Below are 22,991 nucleotides of genomic sequence, written 5' to 3'. Positions count from 1 at the left end.
GGCCAGACTGTCTAGATGATCATGAAAACTCCTCTTTTGAGAAATATAAGAATCTTATCACTTAAACTTTCAAGATGGAAAAGATATGTTCTAAAGCCACAAAATAAATCAGTTTTAAAAAAAGTGAATGAGCTCACAGAAGGGATAGAGAGAGAGAGAGAGAGAGAGAGAGAGGTGTTGGAGTGAATACAAGTGAAGGGGTGAAACCAATATCAAAATTTATGAACTGGAGAGTTAAGTTTGAAGGTACTATAATCCAATACCGATAGAAAAGCCGGCTAGGAGGAGACTCCAAGCAACAACCAATTCAAAGCATATCGGCTATGGATGTGCCAATGATTCATTGTGTTCTGCTTGTTTGTATCTACATTGTTAGTACAACCTTAAATTTCCAAGTAATAAAATGAACTTAGGCTAGTGTGTTAATTAAACAAGTCTACCTAGTACTCAAGGTGAATTATTCCAATATATACTTTTGTATATATGCTTTCCTCAATGCTTTTTATTTGTTTTTTATTTTTATTTATTTTTAAATGCAGAAGTATGTGACATGTACCAAATGTTGATTTGGGTATTTCACTCTTTAGGATGATATAGTGAAACGAACATGGATGTTGTCTTTGACCGGCAGTTAAAAGTCACATGTATATTTTTTGGGACTGCTGTTAGGGCCAAGTTTCACATGTAAATTTTTTTTATTTTGACATAGTCTATTATAATAGAGGATACTTCATTATGTGGGACCAATTAGGATACTAGTATATTTATTTCTTTATGTGGGACTTCAAACTTGCATACTTCCTGAGAAACTGCCAAAAGCCACAAGATGATAGTCTCAGCCAATGAGCTATATATGTTTAATACTTTCTTTTCTAAAAATCTACTAGGCTACAGCCTTTTGTAGCCCACTAGGTAGTTCCGTCCGTGACATTGGACCAAAAATCTCTGGCATAAGCATTTTAACTAAGATTTCAAACTCTGTATTTGGATACAGAGTACTACCTTTATGTGTATTTGAGCGAGAAGTATGCACTTGTGTACCTTTGAATGTGAAAAACTTTATTTGTGTAAAAGTGCTGTGAGTTGTGTATAATTAGTAAAAATGACATTATGTTGAAATGACTTTTTATTTGTAGGGCTTTTTTCTTCCAGCAGCTACTACGGGCCTTGCCGTAAAGGGCAAAATGGAAGAAATTGCCCTTGAGCCTGAGTTCGAAAATTAAGCCCCAAAATACCTCGAAAAGCGGTAGAGCCTTAGGAAGTATTTTGGTTATCTTCACCAACTGTGAGAATAATGGTAACTTGCAGATAGTTTTGGCATGCTTACAGGTAGTCTTTTCATTTCGGCATGAGTGGCATGTGGCATGGGAGCAAAATCAACATGGGTTTAGCACTAAGAGAGAAATTAGGCTTGGTTTATGAGAAAGAAAAGTGTTTAAGTAAGGAATGAGGTGTTTTGTGAGGAATTCGACTAGGGAAAGAGGAAAAAGAAAGGCAGAGTTCTTGGCAGCATTGCGAGAAAAACAAATTGGAGAAGAAGATGAGCAGTGCACAGTCAGTTTTGCAAGATAGAGAGAAAAGCTTGCTCTCTGCAGGTTGTGGGGTGTTTTTGTTGGGTAGAGGAAGGCTCAATTTATAGCTGCCGGAAATCACCAATTTTCAAGAAACCCTAATGGCTTCTACTTACTTTGGCTAAGCTTTTCTCCCTTTCTCCTCCCCTTCTCTGACTTCCCTTTCTTGGCAAAGATTGCTTCATCTATTTTCATGAATTCAGGGGATTTGGGGGCTCAACATCCTCCTTTCCCGCGGCTGTGCAATGGGAGCTTCCACTCTTGGTTTGCTGTTTTTTCTTCTTTTCTTTCCTCTTCCTTGGCTGAATCTGACGAAGGAAAAGAGGTGAAAATACATGCTGGTCCAAGGGATGTACACGACATGCGGGATGGTATTCATCGGTTCTTTGGATGTCTCTGGCTTGAGATTGGTTTCCAGCAGCTTTACTTAAGGAGTCTGCCATCTGCTCTTCACGTGTCCTCTGCTTTCTCCAAAAGCTGATGTTTTTTTGTGGGCTATTTTAGGATTTTTATATGGGCCAAGGTGATTTCCTAAGCAAAAGGGCTTTTACTAAACATTGGGCTTCTTAGTTTGGACTTTATTTTGGTTGGGTTATCTCTTGGCTAGGTTATTTTGCTTGGGCTTTTGGGCTATTTTTTCTCTCGTGCTTATCCACATGTTTGGGCCTAAGAAATGGGCTTGAGTCTCGAGGCTCCCAAGCAACCCGAGACTTTCCATTTCTTGGTCCATCAATGGGCCTCATGTTGATTTATCACCATCCATGCCACAACCCACTCAAGCAAGCCCCGGGTATTTGGTGGCTTGGGGCCCACTTAAGCTTGTGGCGTGATTAGGTGCGGAATGATAATTCCTTGCTTAGCGTGGCGTGTCGTTTGGCGTGGCATGTGTGCAAGCGCATATGATGAACTTTCGCATGCCCAAATCGGGTTTCTTCTTGGTAAAGCATCACATTGGGCCGAGAATTTATTTGGGCCGAACCGTGAATATTTTGGGCCTCAACATTAGCCCCCTTGATTATTGGGGCCATGAATGTGTATTGAAATGGTCCGAATAATCAATTTTCAGCCCAAAATAAATTACCGTGGCATGGCATGGCATGGGTTTAGGAGCAACTCAAGGATAACAGGTTAAGAGTCTCTGAAATTACAGCCAGGTCTTTTCCGGGAAGGTTGGAGAGGTCACAATGGTCCCACTTAAAACCCAATCTTTCTTAAACACCGAGGGTGTTGCCTTGAAGAACTTTCCTAGACACTGTAATTTTGGAGGTCACTTACTGGAGTTACCAAAAGTTGACCTATTTGGTGGCATGATATATAAGAAAATGCTTAGTGGATTAGCTCAAGATAACTACTTAGCTTGCATGATTTATTTGCTTGAGTGAGTAGAGAGGCTTGATTTTGCATGATTGTGGATTGCAAGAGTTGCATTGACTTGGTATTGGCATGTATGCTTGATGTCGGCATGTATGCTTGGTATTTGGCCTGATGCTTGGCATTGGCGTGTATGCTTGATTTTGGCTTGATACTTGGCATTGGCGTGTATGCTTGATTTTGGCTTGTATGCTCGGATGCTTGGCATTAGCATGTACGCTTGATTTTGGCTTTGTATGCTTGGATGCTTGGCATTGGCGTGTACGCTTGATTTTGGCTTGCATGCTTGGGTGCTTGGTTTTGGCTAAGGTAGCATGATTTAATATGGCTTTTGGGACATTTAGCATGGTGGATGTCATTTGACAGTAGCCGGACGTGCTAGTGGATGGTAGGGATCTAATCTTAGAGTTGCGGATGCAATAAGCCTGGATTCACCATTGTGTTTGAGTCTACAGCACCATCCTCCGAACACTTTGAATTTAGTGGACAAAACTTCTGTGAAGGTGATATCGTGTGACATGATGGCTAAATATTGGAAGAATGCTTGAAATAGGGCATGTGCTGGAAGGATATTTGGAATATAACAAGTGCTGGAAGGATATTTGGAATAGGGTAGGTGCTGGAAACGGTTTTGTTTGGCATGGAATAGGTGCTGGAAAAAATGTGACTTGGCTTGGCATGATTAACTTGGACTTGGATAATCTAGCGGTTGAGTTGAATCAAGATATAGCTTGATCGCATGAGGGTTCACTCTTCCGGTAGCATGAATATTGGTGTTTTGGAAAAACGATACCCCTTTGTTGCAATGAGGACAATGATAGCATGACTTCTTCTATGTGCTTCCAGCAACTAGAACTGCCAAGTTCTAACATTGCCATTTTTATGATGACTGTATTGCTTGAAAAGCTTGATATTGTGATATTTGGTTTGGTTTGCTTGAAATGATTGCATCTAAGTGAAATGCTTGAGTTGCATGGTTTGCGTGGATTGATTCACAAATGCTTGTATTGATGGGTGGAAGAAGAGATACGAGTTTGAGAGAGCATAAGAGAGCTGGGCACGTTGTCTCCTTGCTGGCTTGGCCTTCAGATGGGCAAAATTTTGTTGCCCCTTCCCTTTGAATTTTTTATTATTTGCAAGTGTCTACCCTCTTTTCCTTTCATTTGGCATGGCATGCTTTATTTTATGATTTTCTCTCATTCTCTTCTTTCTTCTTCTTCAGGACCCAAACCCGTGGGTATTGTGCATCAGCACATAAGTCATATTCGGAAGCTCGGATCAGAAAACTTCCTTGATCAAAGTTGTTCATCTGCTCGAGTACTATAGCCAGTAAAATTTGCAAAAATTTTTGCATTTTTCTGATACCTCAAAGCTGGTTTGCAACTTCTGAATTCATCCATGGCTGGTGAGTCTTTGCAGATTTTTCTTCTGCATGTGTCTTTAACTTATGATACTCGTATGATTGCACTTGCTTCACAAAATTTGCTTGAAATTATGTTGTCTATAACATATCCAAAATTGAGGATCATCCACCCATTCTAGTGCTCTCTACCTCCATTTTTCTAAAGCATGTTCATGAGTTGATGTTGATGCCTTTGTTGCATGCTTGTCTTCTATGCTTGAATGCTTGAGTTCCTCTGTATTTCCCAGAATTTGTGAACTAGAAATCGAATTCTAAGGTTGAGCTTTTGATTTAGGATTCTAGCTTGGTGATAAACAAGAGTTATACAAGCTCACTTGGGTATGCATGCCAAGTGCTTGTCAAAATATCTCAAAGTAGCTTGCTGGCTGTTTTTTGAACTTTTGAAATGTTTCTTTTCGAATCTGAGTTGGAGCTTTTGAGACATAAAAATGGACTTCTCAATGGTTATGTTGGAATTGGTCTTGCATCACTTGAAGAAAAAATGAATTTTCGGTGGAATTTCAAAGTAAGGGTTAAGGTGCTGGAGCTGTACAGTTTCTGCTGCATGGGCTGTTTTAGAAATCTGTTTGACATGCTTCCCTAGCTCGAAATGCAACGAAATTTTGGGAAAATGAAGCTTGATATGTCTAGTTCTAATCTGGAAAGTCTGGGATTTGTTGGTTGTAAGCTTGATTTATAGTGATTTTCTAAAGGTGGGATATTCTAGCTAGGATGGTTGGAAAGCTTGTGTATAAGTTTTGCTTGGCATGTTGCTTTTGCTTAGAATTTAGCATGTCTTTTCTGTTGGCATTGAGTGCCGATCTGAGTATTGCTAAAGCATGTTCTTGAGCAATATTGTCGTGAGAGCATGAAGTGGATTGGTATTGTTGTAAGAGCATGAATTCTTCAATTTGCTTTGAGGCCCGAATTGCTTGAAATGCTTGAATGAAATGAAATTTCTTGGCATGTGAATTGGTATCACACCTTGTGAATTTTGTCAAATGCTTAATAGATGAGTTTGCTTGCACTTTGAGAAAATTATGCTTCCGGCACATCCGTTTGTGTATGAGTACCTTTCCGGCGTCTGATTTTGGCTAACATATTCTCTTGTTTTAAAAGCTCGAAAGCATGATAAAGCATGAGAAGTCTAATTTGATAGCATGAAAGTGAGTCTTGGTCTCTTGCAACTTGTCTTTGGAAAACATTATGCTTTAATAGCAATTCTACTTCCGGCACCCCCTTTTTGTTTACTAGTTCCTTAGGCTTTGATCGACCAGCGTACTCCTTATTTCTTTTTCAGAGCTTGATTGAGAGATTCCACAGCATGAGAAATGCCATCTTCTTACTAATTTGCAAGGAATTTGGTATCATGAAGGTGAGTTTTGGTTGCTTGCACCTTGACTTTGCGATATGAAGGCTTTTGGAAGATTTGAAACTGGCAGAATGTTTGAAATTAGGCATGTACTGGTAGGGTGTTTGAAATAGGGTAGGTGATAAAAATTCTTTGCTTATAGAGTAGGTGCTAGAAGAATGTAACTTGGCTTGTTTCAAAAAGGGGAAATAGAAAACTGTTTCTCACCATAATGCAAGATTATCTAGGCTTGTTGTAATCAAAGAGATGATTTATACTGTGTGGCAAAAAAAGGTAGATGAGTTTGCTTGTTTGGATGGCATGGTGTACTTCCTTGAATTTGCTTGGCATGAAGCCCTCAAGTCAGCTTGTTGAGGTCGACAATTGGTTGCAGAGTTGGGTTATATTCTCTTTGGCTTACTCAGGGTCGAGAAACAAAGTAGAGGCCTGCTTGTAAATATATATATATATATATATTTGCAACTTGCTTCAAAGAAGATCTTTGGAAGAAGTAGACTGAAGATGAGAAGGAATAGGCTAAGCGAGTTGCTGGAAGAGATTCATACAGCTTGTTTTCCTCCAGATAAGTAACAAACAGTTTGCTTTCCTCCAAGAGGAAAACTGAAATTTACATGACTTCAGGATTCTTGTCTCTCTCTTTTGCTTGGCATGAAGCCCCCAAGTCATTTGGAGTTTGCATGTGCTGTTTGCTATGATGGATTCTCTTAAGCCCCCATAAGCCTTTCGCAAGATGTTTTGTCTAAAAAGCTTTAAATTTTGCTGTAGTGCAATTGCATGAATAAAGCTTGTGATTTTTCAGGAGTTGTCGTATAGCCATGAGAAGAAGTTCTTGCAAGTATTAGTTGCCGAAGTATCCATCTTCAGAAAGACCAATTCTTAAGTATGCCTGAAAATAATGATGGTGCCAAAGTGATATTCTTTTAGCACCAACTACCCTTCTCCCGGCACCTACTACCCTTCTTCCAGCACCAACCTCCCTTCTTTCTTGGTGCATTTGAGGTCGTCCTTTGAGGTGATTGACAAGGTATGCCCTTTCCTTTTTGCAATTTCTTGAATCTATCGAGGGGCTTGTTGGGCTCTTCATGCCCATGGGCTTTGCTCGTTCACTGGAATCTCAGGTCCTTCTTTTTAACTCTGTAGGAATAGATATAGACTGATATCTTGGCCTAGGCTTGTTTTTCGCATGCTTGAATAAATTTGGACTTTTCTCCCATGTTGTGGAAATAGAAATTGATAGAGTGCATGCTCTGCAATGCTTGAATCCTTTTGCATTTTGAGGAAGAATTTGCTTGTCATAGAATTGCTTGAAAATTTAAACACCATGGATAAATTGTATCTTTGCTTGGGTATTTGCTTAAGTGTTTCCTTTGGCCTGAGTTTGACTTGCCCTGCTTGGCGTATATTTTGCGTGTGCTGCGTTCTTGACCCACTTTTTTGTTGTTGAACTATATGCATCACGAGCGCATGCTTGTAATCGTATGATTAATGCATAGGATTAGAGGCTATTGAAAGCTTTGAGAAAAGCACCATTGGTTTCTTTTTATTTTTATTTTTATGAGCTTAGAATTTGGTCATGGGTAACTGTTTATTTTTTTGGCTTTATAAGGATAGACATAAACATGTGTATGATGGGTCTGCAAGGATGTGTAACTCGTAGGTATTTCGTTTTTGTGAAAAAGGTTACTATGAGGTAAATAGTGCTCAGTTTGTAGCACTTGCTTTGTGAAAATGGGTCTGCTGGAATGATTGATTGAGCATGGAATGGGAAATTTGCTCATCATGAGCTCGAGTAATAGATTGCATGATGCTTCAAAAATATTTTTTTTGTTTATGCATTTCGCTTGGCATAAGATAGTTTGCTTTGCTTGGCTTGGCTTGTAAAGTTCATAGGGCTTGCATGCTAGTGTGGAGATTGCTTGGCTTTAACACAGAGAACTAGCTTTATGCTTTGCCGTTTTTTCAGCGTATTCTTTGTTGGCAATTCTTGCAGGGATTCATCGCTTGTCAAGACCTGCCATGGCATTCACTAACCCGTTGTCAATTATTAGTGGCTACCTTTATTCAACGGATGATCAATTGAAGAGGGGAAGGCCCCCTCCATTTCTCAAGAATGCTTGTGAAGATGTTGCAGTAGGCGAAGAGCCAGTGTTGTCTTGCTGCGTTTGTATCATTATGGTTCGGGAAATTCCTTCTCTGTGACTTTTCCCAAGATTGTCTGCATGCGCAGGTGTTCCCCTTGGCTTTAGCAATAGCGCATGATGGCATGATTCCCATAGCCCCTATGTTCTTGGGACATCCGATGCAGGGGTAGACAATGCCCTGCTCCTTCTAGCGATCTGCCTCATACTCATTCTTTTCTCGGAACATCCAACATAGCTGCGCCGCCTGCACCTTCAGCGATCTTGCCTCCTACTCATCCTCTTCTCGAACATGCGACATAGCTGCGGCGCGCCTGCACCTTCCAGCGTCTTGCATTCTACTTCTCCTCTTCTCGGAACATCCAACATAGCTGCCGCCGCCACTGCACCTTCAAAGCGATCTTTGCCTCCTACTCATCCTCTTCTCGGAACATGCGACATAGCTGCCGGCGCGCCTTGCATCTTCCAGCGTGCTGCCTCCTTTTATTTCGCAGGTTGTTTTCTTTGGCAAAATTGATTGGCTTGGTGCACAGCTTCCATCTTTCTTGATACCATAGGATGTACTAATCTCCAGCATGTGTAACCTTGTTTTTGCGATGGCTGTGTACTTTTCAGATAATCTAATGACTATGTCATTATGACCTTTTAATGTACTACTGAACCACTGGAACTTGCATTAATTTCTGAATGCTTGAGGCATGTTGCATATTTCTGTGTAGATATGTATATGTACTGCTTTGTTGGCCATAATTGTCTTTATGAACTGCTTGAAAAATTTTATTTTATTTTATTTTATTATTATTATTATTATTATTATTATTTTTTTTTTTAGAAGCAAAATCTTCGAAAGCTTCTTTTGCATGGCTTATCTAGATTCTAGGCTTGACAAAATAGCTTCCCACCTTCCCCAAAGGGTCGAACCAATATGTGCACGAGCTTTATAAAGCTTCCAGGTGTTGTATCGTGTTGTTCCAGCATCATCTAATCTTTTGATGCCTTGAAGAAGATCGTGAGCCGAAGCTGATCAGCAGAAGCTGGCCTCGATCGGCGAGCGGCCCCATATCGGCCGCTGGAAGAAATGCGAGCAGATCAGCGAAGCGGCTCGGTTTACACTCGGAGATCACGAGACCTAAAGGCCAGCCTTGTCAAATGACTACTTTGTTTACCTTGCACCTTGCCAATCCGTTCCAGCATCATCCAATCCCCATCAAATTAAGCCCCCAAGTATGAAAGGGCCCAAGGTTGTGCATGACTTGCAATAGCACAGCTTGCGGCTTAGGTTGGCATGTATTTGGCATGTGTTGTACTAGGATGCCATGCTCTGTAGAGATATTTAACTGAGCCACAGTTGCAGCTTTGCTTGCCTGCAGCTCATAACCAAACTAATCAAAGAGTGATTTGCAGCTCCTAACCCATTGTACTTCCTTCAACCTCTGTGAAGTTATGAGAGGTTACAACAGCTGCCTCTTGATAATTTTGATGACCAAATGAAGCCTCCGAGTGGCTTTCTTCCAGCATGTCCAACGTGAATACTTCACTGCTGGAACCATTCTCCCATCAATTAGCAAGTAGCCATGGGGTGTTATAGCTTGCAGATTTTGAATATTTGCTCAAGTTGGCCTTCCTCATATTTCCACAAGGTTCCCACATAGCCTCCGGTTTCTTTGGGTCATTCTTCCACAGGTGGCACAATACGTCGTCGTCGAGCAAGTCATCAAAGCACGTAATGACAGTAGCCATCTACTTTCCCCTTCGTTTTGGCAAGGGGTCCTTGTCAATAGCTTGCCTCTTAGAGTTTTGTCATGTATCTCGGCGTGTAAGATCTTTCTTAGAGTATGGCAAGCAGTGGTGGATGTTGCAGGTGAAGAATGGATGAATATAGGAAAATACGCTTTTAGCACCCCTTTTCTTGAAAGCTTGACATCGCTTCAAAAATTCTGATTGCTTGGTAAAATAAACTTCATCTTGACAGCATTTAGGTTCTTCCAGCAGTATCATAGCACTACCTTTGCAATATTTTCCTTTCATTCGCCATGAATTGAGATGTTTTCCTTCTTGAGTAAAGCATAGTGCTTGGATTCCTTGACTAAAGCTCGGGGCTTGATGATGCTTGATTATGGAATTATGGAATTGTGGCAATTGAGACATCCTGATAGCCTTTTGGTTTTGACTCCTAAACTTAGTCATTGGAATGGTCAAGGCTTAGAAAGTGCTTGAGGCGTTGGAACATATCAGTTATGGCAACTTAGGTATTGTTTGTTGCAGCTGTTGTGAACATGTTTTAGGAACCAAAAGCTTGGACTTGGCTATTGAAGCTTGAGCTTTGTATGTGGTCACTGCAGCAAATGTGTTGGGTTACAATAACAAGTGATGGCGAACTTGGAGGTCATAGTAACATAATTGGGATTTCAAGGAGATTTTTGGTCTGGGAATAGTGGTTTTGGTAATAATGGATTTTTAAGCTCATTTGGGGTTTTCGAATCGCTGCTGTGGTGATTGCAATGAATTCCTTCATCAGCCCCCAAGTGCAACATAATCATCAGAAAAGGATTTGATTGGCATAGGCTACAAAAACTCTTGCAACATGGCCTTCTTAGTATTTGTTTGGGTCATTGCATGACATGATGAACTTGGGATATCCCTTTGTTGCAACGGTGACAGTTTGGCATGATTCGGTGGTAGCATGTGCCTCTGGCAAGCGACTCTTCCAGCAGTGGTGTTTGGATTTTGGTAGCTCTGTTCTTCTTCCACCCTTCAGTGCTCTTTCGGTGCTTGAACCCCTATGACTGGAAGTATAGAGAGAGATTTGTCTAAGGAATAAATGATAATGGCAGTGTGTTGAGATGTTGGGTAGGAAACATGAGAGCATTTGTTTTCTTGTTTGTTGTTTGGAGGCTTGGGTCCCTTGCACAGGACCGATATAACGCTTGGTGAAGCCATTCGCAGAGATGAGGCTAAGAGCATTGAGCAAGTGTTCCTTCTCCCTCTCTCACCGTGTTTTCACAACTCTAGAGAGGTGAGGGCTGCTATGAAGGTGATTTACGGCGATGGCGGACTTGCTGATGATGTATCATGGCGGAGAGGTGAGCAGCGAGCTAGCCTCAACCATTGGCAGCGGTGGTCAGCGGCTTGCACGTTGGCTGAAGCCCCCGATCGTCTTACAAGATATTGTTTTGCTTGAGAATGGATATCTAAGACACAAGCAAAGGGAGCATGTGAGTAATCTATATTATGTTTGTTCTACAAAGTAGATAGTGAAAGGAAAAAGAAAAAGAAAGAGGGAATGCTCTTATCTCTTTATTTCCTCAGTTTATTGCTTCTGGTCTTCTTCTTTGGAGGCATTAGTGCGAAGACGTGGCTTAATCCCAGTAGTCGCCAATTTATGTAGGGCTTTTTTTCTTCAGCTACTACGGGCTGTGCAGTAAATGGCAAAATGGAAGAAATTGCCCCTTGAGCTGAGTTCGAAAATTAAGCCCCAAAATACCTCGAAAAGGCGAGTAGAGCCTTAGGAAGTATTTTGGTTATCTTCACCAACGAGAATAATGGTAACTTGCAGATAGTTTTGGCATGCTTACAGATAGTCTTTTCAGCTCAGCATGAGTGGCATGTGGCATGGGAGCAAAATCAACATGGGTTTAGCACTAAGAGAGAAATTAGGCTTGGTTTATGAGAAAAGAAAGTGTTTAAGTAAGGAATGAGGTGTTTTGTGAGGAATTCGACTAGGAAAGAGGAAAAAGAAAGGCAGAGTTCTTCTGGCAGCTTGCCAGAAAAACAAATTGGAGAAGAAGATGAACGATTGCACAGTCAGTTTTGCAAGATAGAGAGAAAAGCTTGCTCTCAGGTTGTGGGGTGTTTTTGTTGGGTAGAGGAAGGCTCAATTTATAGCTGCCGGAAATCACCAATTTTCAAGAAACCCTAATGGCTTCTACTTACTTTGGCTAAGCTTTTCTCCTTTCTCCTCCCCTTCTCTGACTTCCCTTTCTTGGCAAAGATTGTATCTATTTTCATGAATTGAGTTTGGGCTCAACATCCTCCTTTCCTTGGTGTGCAATGGAGCTTCCACTCTTGGTTTGCTGTTTTTCTTCTTTTCTTTCCTCTTCCTTGGCTGAATCATGAAGGAAAAGAGGTGAAAATACATGCTGGTCCAAGGATGCTTCTGACAGCATGCGGGATGGTATTCATCGGTTCTTTGGATGTCTTTGGCTTGAGACTGGTTTCAGCAGCTTTACTTAAGGAGTCTGCCATCTGCTCTTCACGTGTCCTCTGCTTTCTCCAAAAGCTGAGGTTTTTTGTGGGCTATTTTAGGATTTTTATATGGGCCAAGGTGATTTCCTAAGCAAAAGGGCTTTTACTAAACATTGGGCTTCTTAGTTTGGACTTTATTTTGGTTGGGTTATCTCTTGGCTAGGTTATTTTGCTTGGGCTTTTGGGCTATTTTTTCTCTCGTGCTTACCCACATGTTTGGGCCTAAGAAATGGGCTTGAGTCTCGAGGCTCCCAAGCAACCCGAGACTTTCCATTTCTTGGTCCATCAATGGGCCTCATGTTGATTTATCACCATCCATGCCACAACCCACTCAAGCAAGCCCCGGGTATTTGAGTGGCTTGGGGCCCACTTAAGCTTGTGGCGTGATTAGGTGCGGAATGATAATTCCTTGCTTAGCGTGGCGTGTCGTTTGGCGTGGCATGTGTGCAAGCGCATATGATGAACTTTCGCATGCCCAAATCGGGTTTCTTCTTGGTAAAGCATCACATTGGGCCAAGAATTTATTTGGGCCGAACCGTGAATATTTTGGGCCTCAACACTATTCATGTGTTCGGTTAAAAAAAAAGTCGCTTATGTAATTCTTGTGTTAAATATGTTGTTTTAACCATAACACCCTAAAAATTATTTTAATAATAAAATAAATAATGTGTGGAAAACTATTTTGACTGCACTAAAATTTTACACTATTATAATTTTAACAGTGTAAGAAAATTTCCATAATTTTAAATTTGAAATATAACAAATATTGGACTTTTTTTTTGGGGTCTGAAAACAAATATTGGACTTTGGGACTTTATGCAATCAATCTCGCATTGCCAAGCTATTGGACGGCGAAAAGAAATGAAAGAATCACAGTATGTGGAATAGAAAATAGAAAAGAGGGCATTTTGTGGAAATTGTAAAAAGAAGTAAGGTTATGTTGGGTAGTTTGTAAAAATTCATTAATGTTCTGACTGTTCCAACTTGATTCTCGAGAAAGTTGAAACAAAAATCACCTCCACTCTTGTTTTCCCAAACTATTTGGTGGGTAAATTACTAAAATGATCCTCAAATTTGTACTCGATTTACATTTTGGTTCATAAATTAAATTATTAGTCTAAATGATATATAAAATCTATTTTAATTGTCCATTTGATCCAATCGTTACATTTTCTGTTAAATGTAACCAAATTTTAGGGGCAAATACAAGTTTTCATAATTAACAAATAAAATAGGATTAAAATAAATACAAAATTAGAAAATAATTGAAGAAAAAGAGAAAAAAAAATCATGAGACCCAAACCCCCTCCCTTCGATTTCTTCTCCCCAATTCCCTATAGACCTCTCCAATTACTGTGTACAATTAGATATTACAGAAACAGCAAAGGAAGAAAACACATAAGAAAAATTATCTGAAACCCATCCTCAGAGACTTGGAGTTGGAGTTGTTGACTTTACTAGAATTTGTATTATCCTCTTGGGTTGATTTTCTTTTCCGAGAATTTGATGCAGAGCCAGAGACAGAGGAAGAAGAAGAAGAGAAGGGAAGAGTTGCGCTTGGTAGATGACCCGAAAGGCGAAACTTGATTGATTGCCGTAAATGTAGAGATTGGTTATATCAACAAGAGGATTCCTCCTTAATCTCGTCTTCTTATTACATTTGTTGGAAGAAGACTCATTTTCAGGAACGGGGTTAGTCAGATTTGCAATGGAAGAGGAAGGAGGGAGGTTCTCTTTGTTGTTGTGGTCGCGGCAAACAATGGCCTCCATTGATAAGAACTTCGAGACAGAGAAAAATTCTGAGAATTGAGAAAGTTGGTGTTATTGTGTGAGAGATGGAGGAGATGGGTTTGGGGCAAGAGCTGGAAAAAAGAAGAAGATGGTTTGTCAATGGCCTTCAACCATTCAACCCAACAATTAATGTCCAAAATAATACTAACAAAGATTGCTGAAGAGACTTAGAGGAAGAGGAAAGCTCCTGAGGAGGTGGGCAAGAGGAAGGGGTTTGTGGAAGTTCTGGGTTAGTTGGGAGGGGGTTTGTGGAAGATTTTTTTCTTTTCTTTGTCTGTAGTTGCTGGCTTGGGTGGAGGGTAGAGAGGAGCATGGGTTTGGGGGTTGGAGCTTTATTGAAGAGACTTAGAGGAAGAGGAAAGCTCCTGAGGAGGTGGGCAAGAGGAAGGGGTTTGTGGAAGCTCTGGGTTAGTTGGGAGGGTTTGTGGAAGATTTTTTCTTTTCTTTGTCTGTAGTTGCTGGCTTGGGTGGAGGGTAGGGAGGAGCATGGGTTTGGGGGTTGGAGCTTGAGGGAGGGAGGGAGGGAGTTTTATTTATTTTTAACGTACGAAATGACCAATTTGCCCTCATATTTAACAACAGTATTGACAGTATGTAACGGTTGGATCAAATGGACGATTAAAATAAAGTTTATGTATCATTTGGACTAATAATTTAATTTAGGGACCAAAATGTAAATCGAGTACAAGTTTGAGGACCATTTGAGTAATTTACGCATTGTCGTTAACAGTGAATTTCTCAAATAATTGCGTTCTCCTATTTTTACCAAACACACTAACACGCGCGTCACTTTCAAAGAAAGTGATTTTCCCCTAAATAATCAATGCCAAACGGATACTAAGATTGAAACAAAATGCATAAAATATGACAACTAGCACATCAAACTCACATCAGCAACAATAATTTGATTTGTATCTGTGTTCTTAGTCAACTGCGCATTTGAGAAGCTTTGGTTTCCAGTGCTTGCAATGAACTGTGGCTGCTCATATATAATTTGAACTCGTCACTGGCAGCTCTCAAATGGGTTTGGTGTTGTGTGATAGTGTATTAGAATACTTCAAGGGTATTTTTGGTAATTAAATAAAGTGTACTTAGTTAATTTTACATTTTGATTTAAATATTAGGGTGTACTCAATTGATTTTATAACACCCTTTTATTTAGTCCCAATCTCTTGGACCACAGGAGACCAAGAGATTGTGGTCACCCACTGTTAGATATTAATCAAATGGTTCAAAAAAGTTTCTTAAAATAAGTGCAAGAGTGAATGAAGCGTTGAATTTACATCCAACGGTGAGTGACTACAAATCTCTTGGACCCCTGTAGATTGCGCTTTTATTATTGTCCATATCAGGATTGTAAGTTGTGTTCGTTTCAAATTAAATGATTCTAATGCATATGTTTACTTTATGTTCAACAACTTCAACTCATCAAATTTCCTTATATTACATGATGAGTCAGCAAGTTCGAATTTTTCATATTCCTAAAATGCCCTTTTCATATAATCTAGCCAGTAATTTTTCCGTCAGTTTTTAATGTTCTAATTATGGGATTTATTTATGTATACCAATAACCATCGGTATGAACCTTTGTGCGATTATAGACATATATATAGTTCTATATGTGCCTATAGCGATTAATAGTATAGCTATTCATTTTGCTCACATATATTGAGCAAAAGCGAAAAGAAGAAAAAGAATCAGAAGTAAAATTTGGACAGAAACGAAGCTGATTTGGTCTCCCGATACTGCAGCCAAGGCTTACATCGACACCGTTCCAAGCAATTCTTTCTTGAAAAGTTTCTTGCTTTAGTTGATTTCATGCCGTATGAATTTAATTTCTTGGGTTTCATTTGTTTTTCTTGATTTTTATGATCTGGGTTTTGTTTGCAGTGTGAGGTTTTTCATGAATCTAGGATTGCAGAGCTCGTTTCAGCCATGGCTCTAGGATTGCCGAGCTCGTTTCAGCCATGGCTGCCGGTTGGAACGCAGAGTTCATCGTTGAGACGTGGTCACAAGGAGGGGTCACTGCAACAAACAAGCATTGGGCTTGAAATTGCCAGACACCACACGTGTCGTGTGTGTGGTCCTAGATGACCAGTCAAGGGCAGAATTTGTGACAGCAATGAAAGAGGCAGGGATGGAGCCAGAGGTTCTTGTTAGGGAGCCAGAGGAGGTCATGGCCGGGCTTGTGGGGATAGATTTTCTGGTTATGGATTCAAAGCGCAAAGACTTTGCTAGGGTTTTGAGGCAGGCAAGACTGAGCCATCGGGGTGCAGTTTTGGTATGCAAGAATGCCAATTCAAGAAATGCTTTGTGCATTGTGGGTTAAGACGTCTTGATCCAAGTGTGTTTTTTTTAGTCTTTCTGTTTGGTGACCTAAACTTGTATATACGTCTTGACCCACAATCCACAACACTTCTCCATCTGAAACTAGAAGCACTTCTTGAATCGGCATTCTTGCACACCAAAACTGCACCCCTAGGGCTCTGCCTCAAAACTCTAGCAAAGTCTTTGGCTTTGAATCCACAACCAGAAAATCTATCCCCACAAGCTCGGCCATGACCTCCTCTGGCTCCCCAGCAAGAACCTCTGGCGCCATCCCTGCCTCTTTCATTGCTGTCACAAATACTGCCCTTGACTGGTCATCTGGGACCACACACACGTGTGGTGTCTGGCAATTTCAAGTCCAATGCTTGTTGTTGCAGTGACCACGTCTCAACAATGAACTCTGCTTTCCACCCTGGCTGAAACGAGCTCTGCAACCCCAGATTCATGAAAAACCTCACACTGCAAACAAAGCCCAGATCATAAAAATCAAGAAAAACAAATGAAACCCAAGAAATTAAATTCATACGTCACGAAATCAACTAAAGCAAGAAACTTTTCATGAAAGAATTGCTTACAGATGGAACGGTGTCGATGTAGGCCTTGGTTGCATTCTCGGGAGACCAAATCAGCTTCATTTCTGTCCAAATTTTCTGATTCTTCTTCTTCTTTTCCCTTTTGCTCAATAACTTTTATAATTTTATATCTATAATTATATATGTGCCTATGGCTATTCATAACATACTTATTGTGGATATAACGATTTTTATGTGAATATTGTTAATACATTAGGCTAAAAATAAATAAAGTGACCCTAAATCCCTTGTCCCTAAGACGTTCGTTTTCCAAATTTTTTAGCCCAAAATTTTGTTTTCTTTAACCGATAGATATATATATATATATATGTATATATATATGAAGAAGACTATGTCATGAGGTGTTAACGTCCATCCAAATCGGAAATGGACAGCCCATTTATTGATACAAGTTCTGGTCCCTTTCCAGCTATGCCAGACGTGACCACATTTCTTTCTGTGCAAAATGCTGGTTTTGTAGGTACAGGCAGTGACATATTTTCATTTGTCAACATAGAAACGACATCTTGCATAGTGGGCCGATCGGCTGGATGTTCCTCCACGCAGAGTAGACCAACATGAATGCATCTCAATAGTTGATCACCATTGCATGAATCACCTAGTGTTGGATCCATCAACTGCAACCCTGCACCTTCTTTCCATAATTTCCATGTCTGCAGAAGAAACGTACAGAAGTATTTTGAGCAACTCAAATAAGAAAATTTTAGCTAGCCATAACTGTTATTGTTAATTTGTTCGACATACGTAGCCTACTATATTGAGCATCCGATCATCATTGTAGAAGCTATTGTTTCTCCTCCCACTTATGATTTCAAGCATTAGCACTCCAAAACTATAGACGTCGGACTTTATTGAAAAAATTCCTTTCATAGCATACTCGGGAGACATATAACCACTGTAAAAGAAGGAAACAAAAATCTCTTTAGTACATCCCCTTATCTAAATGCATGTTTAGAAAATTACCAACTAAAAGTGGAACATGTTATAATAAGGATGTCATGATCACTTACTATGTCCCCATAACCCTATTAGTATTTGCTTCTTCCTCGTTATGCGTGAAAATCCTTGCCATACCAAAATCAGAAATTTTGGGATTCATGCTTTCGTCAAGCAGAATATTACTAGCTTTTAAATCTCTATGAATTATTCTTGTTCTCGAGTATTTGTGCAAGTACAGCAACCCTTGTGTGATCCCTTCAATTATACTAAAACGCTTCTTCCAATCTAGTAGACCACCTCGGCTTGAATCTGTCCAATACAGAGTCAACTAAGTAAAAAATTTGTTAATAATTATAGATTTTGACAGTTAATCAGAAATGACTTGTTTCCCATATTAAGGTTAAGAAATGATCAAATCGAGCACTAAGAGTAAAGTAGTCTTGATTGCCAACCAAATAAAAAGCAGTCCAAGCTTTTGTTTGGCATGTACTCATATATCAACATCCTCTCTTCACCATGGATGCAAAATCCAAAAAGCTGAACAAGGTTTGTGTGTTGAAGTTCATATATGAGTATCAATTCATTCTTAAACTCCAATGCTCCCTGCGCAGAACATTTTGAAAGCCTCTTCACAGCTATTTCTCGTCCCGTAACCAATTTTCCCTGAATTGTTAATCCATAATACTTATTAGTAATTGTTTCAAAAAGAAAAGAACTACGTAATATATTTCTGGGCTATTCATAGTATAAATAGAAAAACTTTCTATAATTTTAAATGTTACCTTATAGACAGGTCCAAAGCCCCCTTGTCCGAGTTTGTTTTCTTCTGAGAAGTTTCTCGTGGCAGCCAAGACAGATACATAGCTAAATACGATTAAATCATGAGGCCTTATGTTTCCATCATCATTTTGAAGCCCATTCACATGATGAGTAGGTCTCTTAGATTTCATGAAGTCAAGTAATTCGTTCTGAATCTTTGCCCCGTTAATCTTGGCTATTTTGAAATTTCAAATTTCAATAGTTAGGACAACGATGATAAAAAAGATTTGAAATTTTGGCTAACAAGTGCGCACATTATGCTCAAAGCATTTACCTGCTGAAAGTATAAGTTTTGTCCTTCTTAGTCGATGGCAAAAGATGCAGAACAACATTACCACTAGAGCTGCAGCAATAGAAGTGCCAATCCAGAACCACTTGCGTGCGGGTGTTGCATCTAGAGATATGGTTAGTGAGAATACATATTCTAAAACGAGAAGCTCAATATATTAGAAAGATAAGTACATAGCGACACCTACCAATCTTTTTCTGAGGTGGTGAATGTGGTGATTTTGGCTGCAAAACAAAACTTGTATTGGCAGTGAGCTCTTCAATGAACTCACAGTCCACACTCCAAAATTGGCATCGTGCATCCTTAGTCTGATTAAGAAATGATAAGTCGAATCCAAGGCAGTCACAATCTTGCCAACAATTGGCCTTACAGTCAATATCATCGGTGCCAATCCAGCTTGCGGGTCTTGAAGTATTTATACTTGTAGAGTTGATGATCTTGAAGTAACCTTTTTTAATCTCAAATTCATCACCAAATAACTCAATACAATCACTTGGGCGGTCCCTTTTCACACACCCTCCAACAATGTTATAGCCATCACAGTACCGTACTTCTGTAATATAATTATCGACGTGTGCCCCATAGTCAGAAAGATACCCCTCTGGGAATAGAACCCATTCTGGCTCAGGAGCACTTGGATCATTTTTACTAGTGTAAGTGAGGTAGTCTTCATTTTGATTTGAAACAATGCTAAAATTGTACCTCTTCTTGGACACATCAGGCAAAATAAATTCAAATCTCCCATCAGAAAAGACCCCGCTAGTCCAATAAACCACCCCATCTTTCTTGATTTTCAATTGGTGTCCATTGGGATCCCAATCAAGGCTGAAAGGACCGGGGGACAGCGGGTTGTCCCTAGATCCACGTGATAAAAGAGACCAAATGTGGCCATTTCTATGGTCAATCCCCAATTTCATGCCTGGTAAAAATGTGTCTAGTGGATGATCAAAACTTTGCCAAAAGACCCGGATCGTTGATCTGTTGACAGAGCTCACTTCTTGCAGGACGAAGTTGCCCGAATCCAAAAGGGTAGCCACAACACTAGTACTAGTGTCATTAGTTTGTGGAGCAGTGGAAAGGACAAAAGGATCGCCACCCTGGTGAATAATTTTCAACGTATTGTTGGTGTCCAAGGTGAGAAGTGGGGAAGAGGAGGATGAAATAGGTAAGTCTGGGTTCGCAATCCATGCTCTGTTTGCCTCACGTTTAATGCGCATGATAGAAAGAAAGTTGGAATCTGAGCCATGGATCGTTCTTAGGGTAAAATTCAAAGAGAACTTCCCTGATGATGAAACTAAGGAACCGGTGGAATTGAGAGTGTCCCCTTGTTTCAATGTGTCGGTTGCATTGTGCCATGTCCACCGGGATGCAAAAATGATCAACATTATGAAGCACTTCATCATCCGACCAGCAGCCATGAGAATGACCAAAGGCCAGACTGTCTAGATGGTCATGAAAACTCCTCTTTTCAGACATATAAGAATCTTATCACTTAAACTTTCAAGGTGGAAATGATATATTTTAAAGCCACAAAAAGAAAAAAAGAAAAAAGGAAGTCAATGTGCTCATAGAAGGGTTATAGGGGAGAGAGAGAGAGAGAGAGAGAGAGAGAGAGAGAGAGAGAGAGATGTTGGAATGAATAAAAGTGAAAGGCTGAAACCAATATCAAAATTTATGAGCTGGAGAGTTACTATACTCCAATACCGAGAATAGCAAAGCCGGCTAGGAGGAGACCCCGAGCAACAACAATTAATTAAGTAGAATGTTCCGCTTGTTTGTATATACATTGTTAGTACAACCTTAACTTCCTAGTACTCGAGGTGAATTATTCCAATATATACTTCTGTATATATTCTTCATCAATGCTTGTTATTTGTTTTATTTATTTATTTTATGTAGAAGTATGTGACATGTACCAAATGTTGATTTGGGTATTTTACGAGCATGGATGTTGTCTTTGACTAGCGGTTAAAAGTCATCGATAAATGTTCGACACTGATATGAGTGATATTTCTATTCTGAGGTCAATTCGGTCGGTGAGCCTGTCTAAGCATCCTCGGTCAAGATAGGGGTGCCCTAATGGTTTGTGAGTGATGGATCAATCCTGAGAAATACCAAAATATATAGTGTACACCTTTGAGTGGGATAGATGTGTGTCGTGACCCTTTTTATTATCTCTTTTCTTATTACGGAAAGAAAATTACAATGAAAGATATATCTATGACAAAGAACTTTCAAAGTTTCAAACTCTTAGAAATTAATTTATACATATAATGAAAATTTTCTTATTTATTTATTAATGTTTTTATGATAACACAGGTCAATACGTAACATGACGATTGAAACTAGTGCATGCCTTGTTAATAACATACTATATATTTAAAGAAAATTTGGAGATTCGCACAAGCATCACCTGAAAGCTTCGAGTAAACCACCCCCACATACATCTTCTAATCTTCAATTGGCCCGCGCTGTACTCAGTAAACCAAGATGTAAGTGACCAAATGTACAGTTCTATGGTCAACACTTAGTTTCGTACTTGGCAAAAGCACGTCCTTCGGGTAATTGAAACTTTGCCACAATACCCTCTTCACCGTTGATCTGTTTTGATCAACTCGAGGGCTGACTTCTTGTAGGACAAAATTGCCAGAATCCAAAAGGGTAGCCACAACATTACTAGCGTTGATGATATTGGTAGCCACAACAGTTTCCTATTGTTTAAATTGACTATATGAAGAAATGAAGACAAGAAATTGGATTACATCATGGGATTAGCATCGTCTGATAACAAACAATTGGCAAGATCATGTTAGGTTAGGCTTAATGAATCAAATTTCGTGTACCCGAAACTTCCATCACGGCTGCTTTAATTATTCTAGTTTCTCATGTTAGGCGACAAAACCAGGCGGCTACATCTATTTCCAAGTTATCATATCACATAGAACTCTTGTTGCTCTTGGCATGGGGCGTTGACTCAGTTTGGGTCATGCATGGGGGTCTCCTCCCAGCCCGCTTTGGCTTAATTTCCAGGTTATGTTGTTGTATAGAACAATAAAAGTTGACTTTGTAAAATATATATTATTTATATTTTATTATCCATTAATGCCAAAAAAACATAGACGAACACGAAGACTTCAATGTTTTATCATGTTTATAAATTGTGATTTTGTTTAGCCCCGCCCAAGCCTAACTTTCAAGTTTCAACCTTTCACATTAAATTTCCAAGTCTCCAACCCTTTTCTTCTCTCTGTTTTTCTCAGCCTCTTCTGTGATCAAGTGAGATATAGAGGTACCTATTTTTCTCAGCCGACTACTTACTTAGCGATGTGTGAATTAAACAAAGTACTCATTGTGAGTTCCAGTACTTTTTTAAATATGCTATGCAAAAGTTTAGCCGGGAAAACAGAAACAAAAGTATATATGTTATACGAAAAGGAAGAGACGAAAATTCTATTCAAATCCCGTTTGATTCTGATTCACCACATGATTATCACGTGTGGAAATTTTGGTTTTTGTGGGGGAAAAAGAAACACTAAAAACAAGTGGCAGTAAAAGAGATGAAATGAGAACAACATAATTTGCCCCAATCCCGCCTAACTTTTGTCCGAAAGATCAAAATTCGCAAGGTATTTCAGGCAAAATTTTATTGAAAAGGTCTATCCCGGCAAAATTTCTTGGGAAAGATAAAATTTGCCAAAGGTCTGTCCCTGCGACATTTGCGGGAAAGGTCTCTTGGTGTCACTTTGTCCGGAAAGATCAATTTCACTGCAAAAGGTCTGTCTTGGCAAATTTTGTTGGAAGAGATAAAATTTGCTGCGAAAGGTTTGTTCCGGCGAAATTCTAATTGTTAAAGATCAAAATTTGCCGCGAAGGGTCTATCCTTTTGCAGGAAAGAAACATGAGGAATTAAGAGTAACCTGGTTTCAGTGTGTGGCTTGCATCCTGATGTATCTACAAGCAAGAAAATTACGTCTGGATTGCTGGCACACTAGCCATGAATGAGCACAGGGTACAAGTTACAACTTCAAATTAATGATGAAATTTTTCTGTAAATTATTAGTGGGTTAATTAAACATCTCTTTCAAATTGATATCATGTTCACCTTTTAATAATTAAGGAAACTCAATTAAACG

General features: G+C 39.6%; 1 protein-coding gene across 1 annotated transcript; it reads right to left on the bottom strand.

Moving 5' to 3' along the window:
- Positions 1-15,533: 15,533 nt before the first annotated feature.
- On the bottom strand, positions 15,534-20,357 carry LOC103325787 (G-type lectin S-receptor-like serine/threonine-protein kinase At1g67520). Its single transcript, XM_089048914.1, has 7 exons — positions 19,046-20,357; positions 18,844-18,963; positions 18,533-18,744; positions 18,203-18,413; positions 17,822-18,059; positions 17,556-17,706; positions 15,534-17,464 (listed from the first exon to the last, which is right to left on the bottom strand). Exons 1-7 carry the CDS (start codon positions 20,274-20,276, stop codon positions 17,156-17,158), a joined length of 2,472 nt encoding a protein of 823 aa, XP_088905040.1. The 5' UTR covers positions 20,277-20,357; the 3' UTR covers positions 15,534-17,155.
- Positions 20,358-22,991: the final 2,634 nt, after the last annotated feature.

The sequence above is a fragment of the Prunus mume genome, linkage group LG3 (assembly GCF_029339155.1).
Source record: "Prunus mume cultivar Tortuosa linkage group LG3, ASM2933915v1, whole genome shotgun sequence".
Taxonomy (NCBI): domain Eukaryota; kingdom Viridiplantae; phylum Streptophyta; class Magnoliopsida; order Rosales; family Rosaceae; genus Prunus; species Prunus mume.
Note: the sequence above shows the minus strand (reverse complement) of the source record. Positions and strands in the feature narration are given on the sequence as shown.

What these genes read in the sequence shown, in the direction of transcription:
- LOC103325787 (XM_089048914.1), bottom strand. Translation starts at nt 20,276, where the DNA reads ATGGCTGCTGGTCGGATGATGAAGTGCTTCATAATGTTGATCATTTTT. An exon ending in AAAACTTATACTTTCAGCAG is followed by an intron (nt 18,745 to 18,843) that starts GTAAATGCTTTG and finishes ATTTCAAAATAG; the next exon opens with CCAAGATTAACGGGGCAAAG. An exon ending in AATAGGGTTATGGGGACATA is followed by an intron (nt 17,707 to 17,821) that starts GTAAGTGATCAT and finishes CTTCTTTTACAG; the next exon opens with TGGTTATATGTCTCCCGAGT.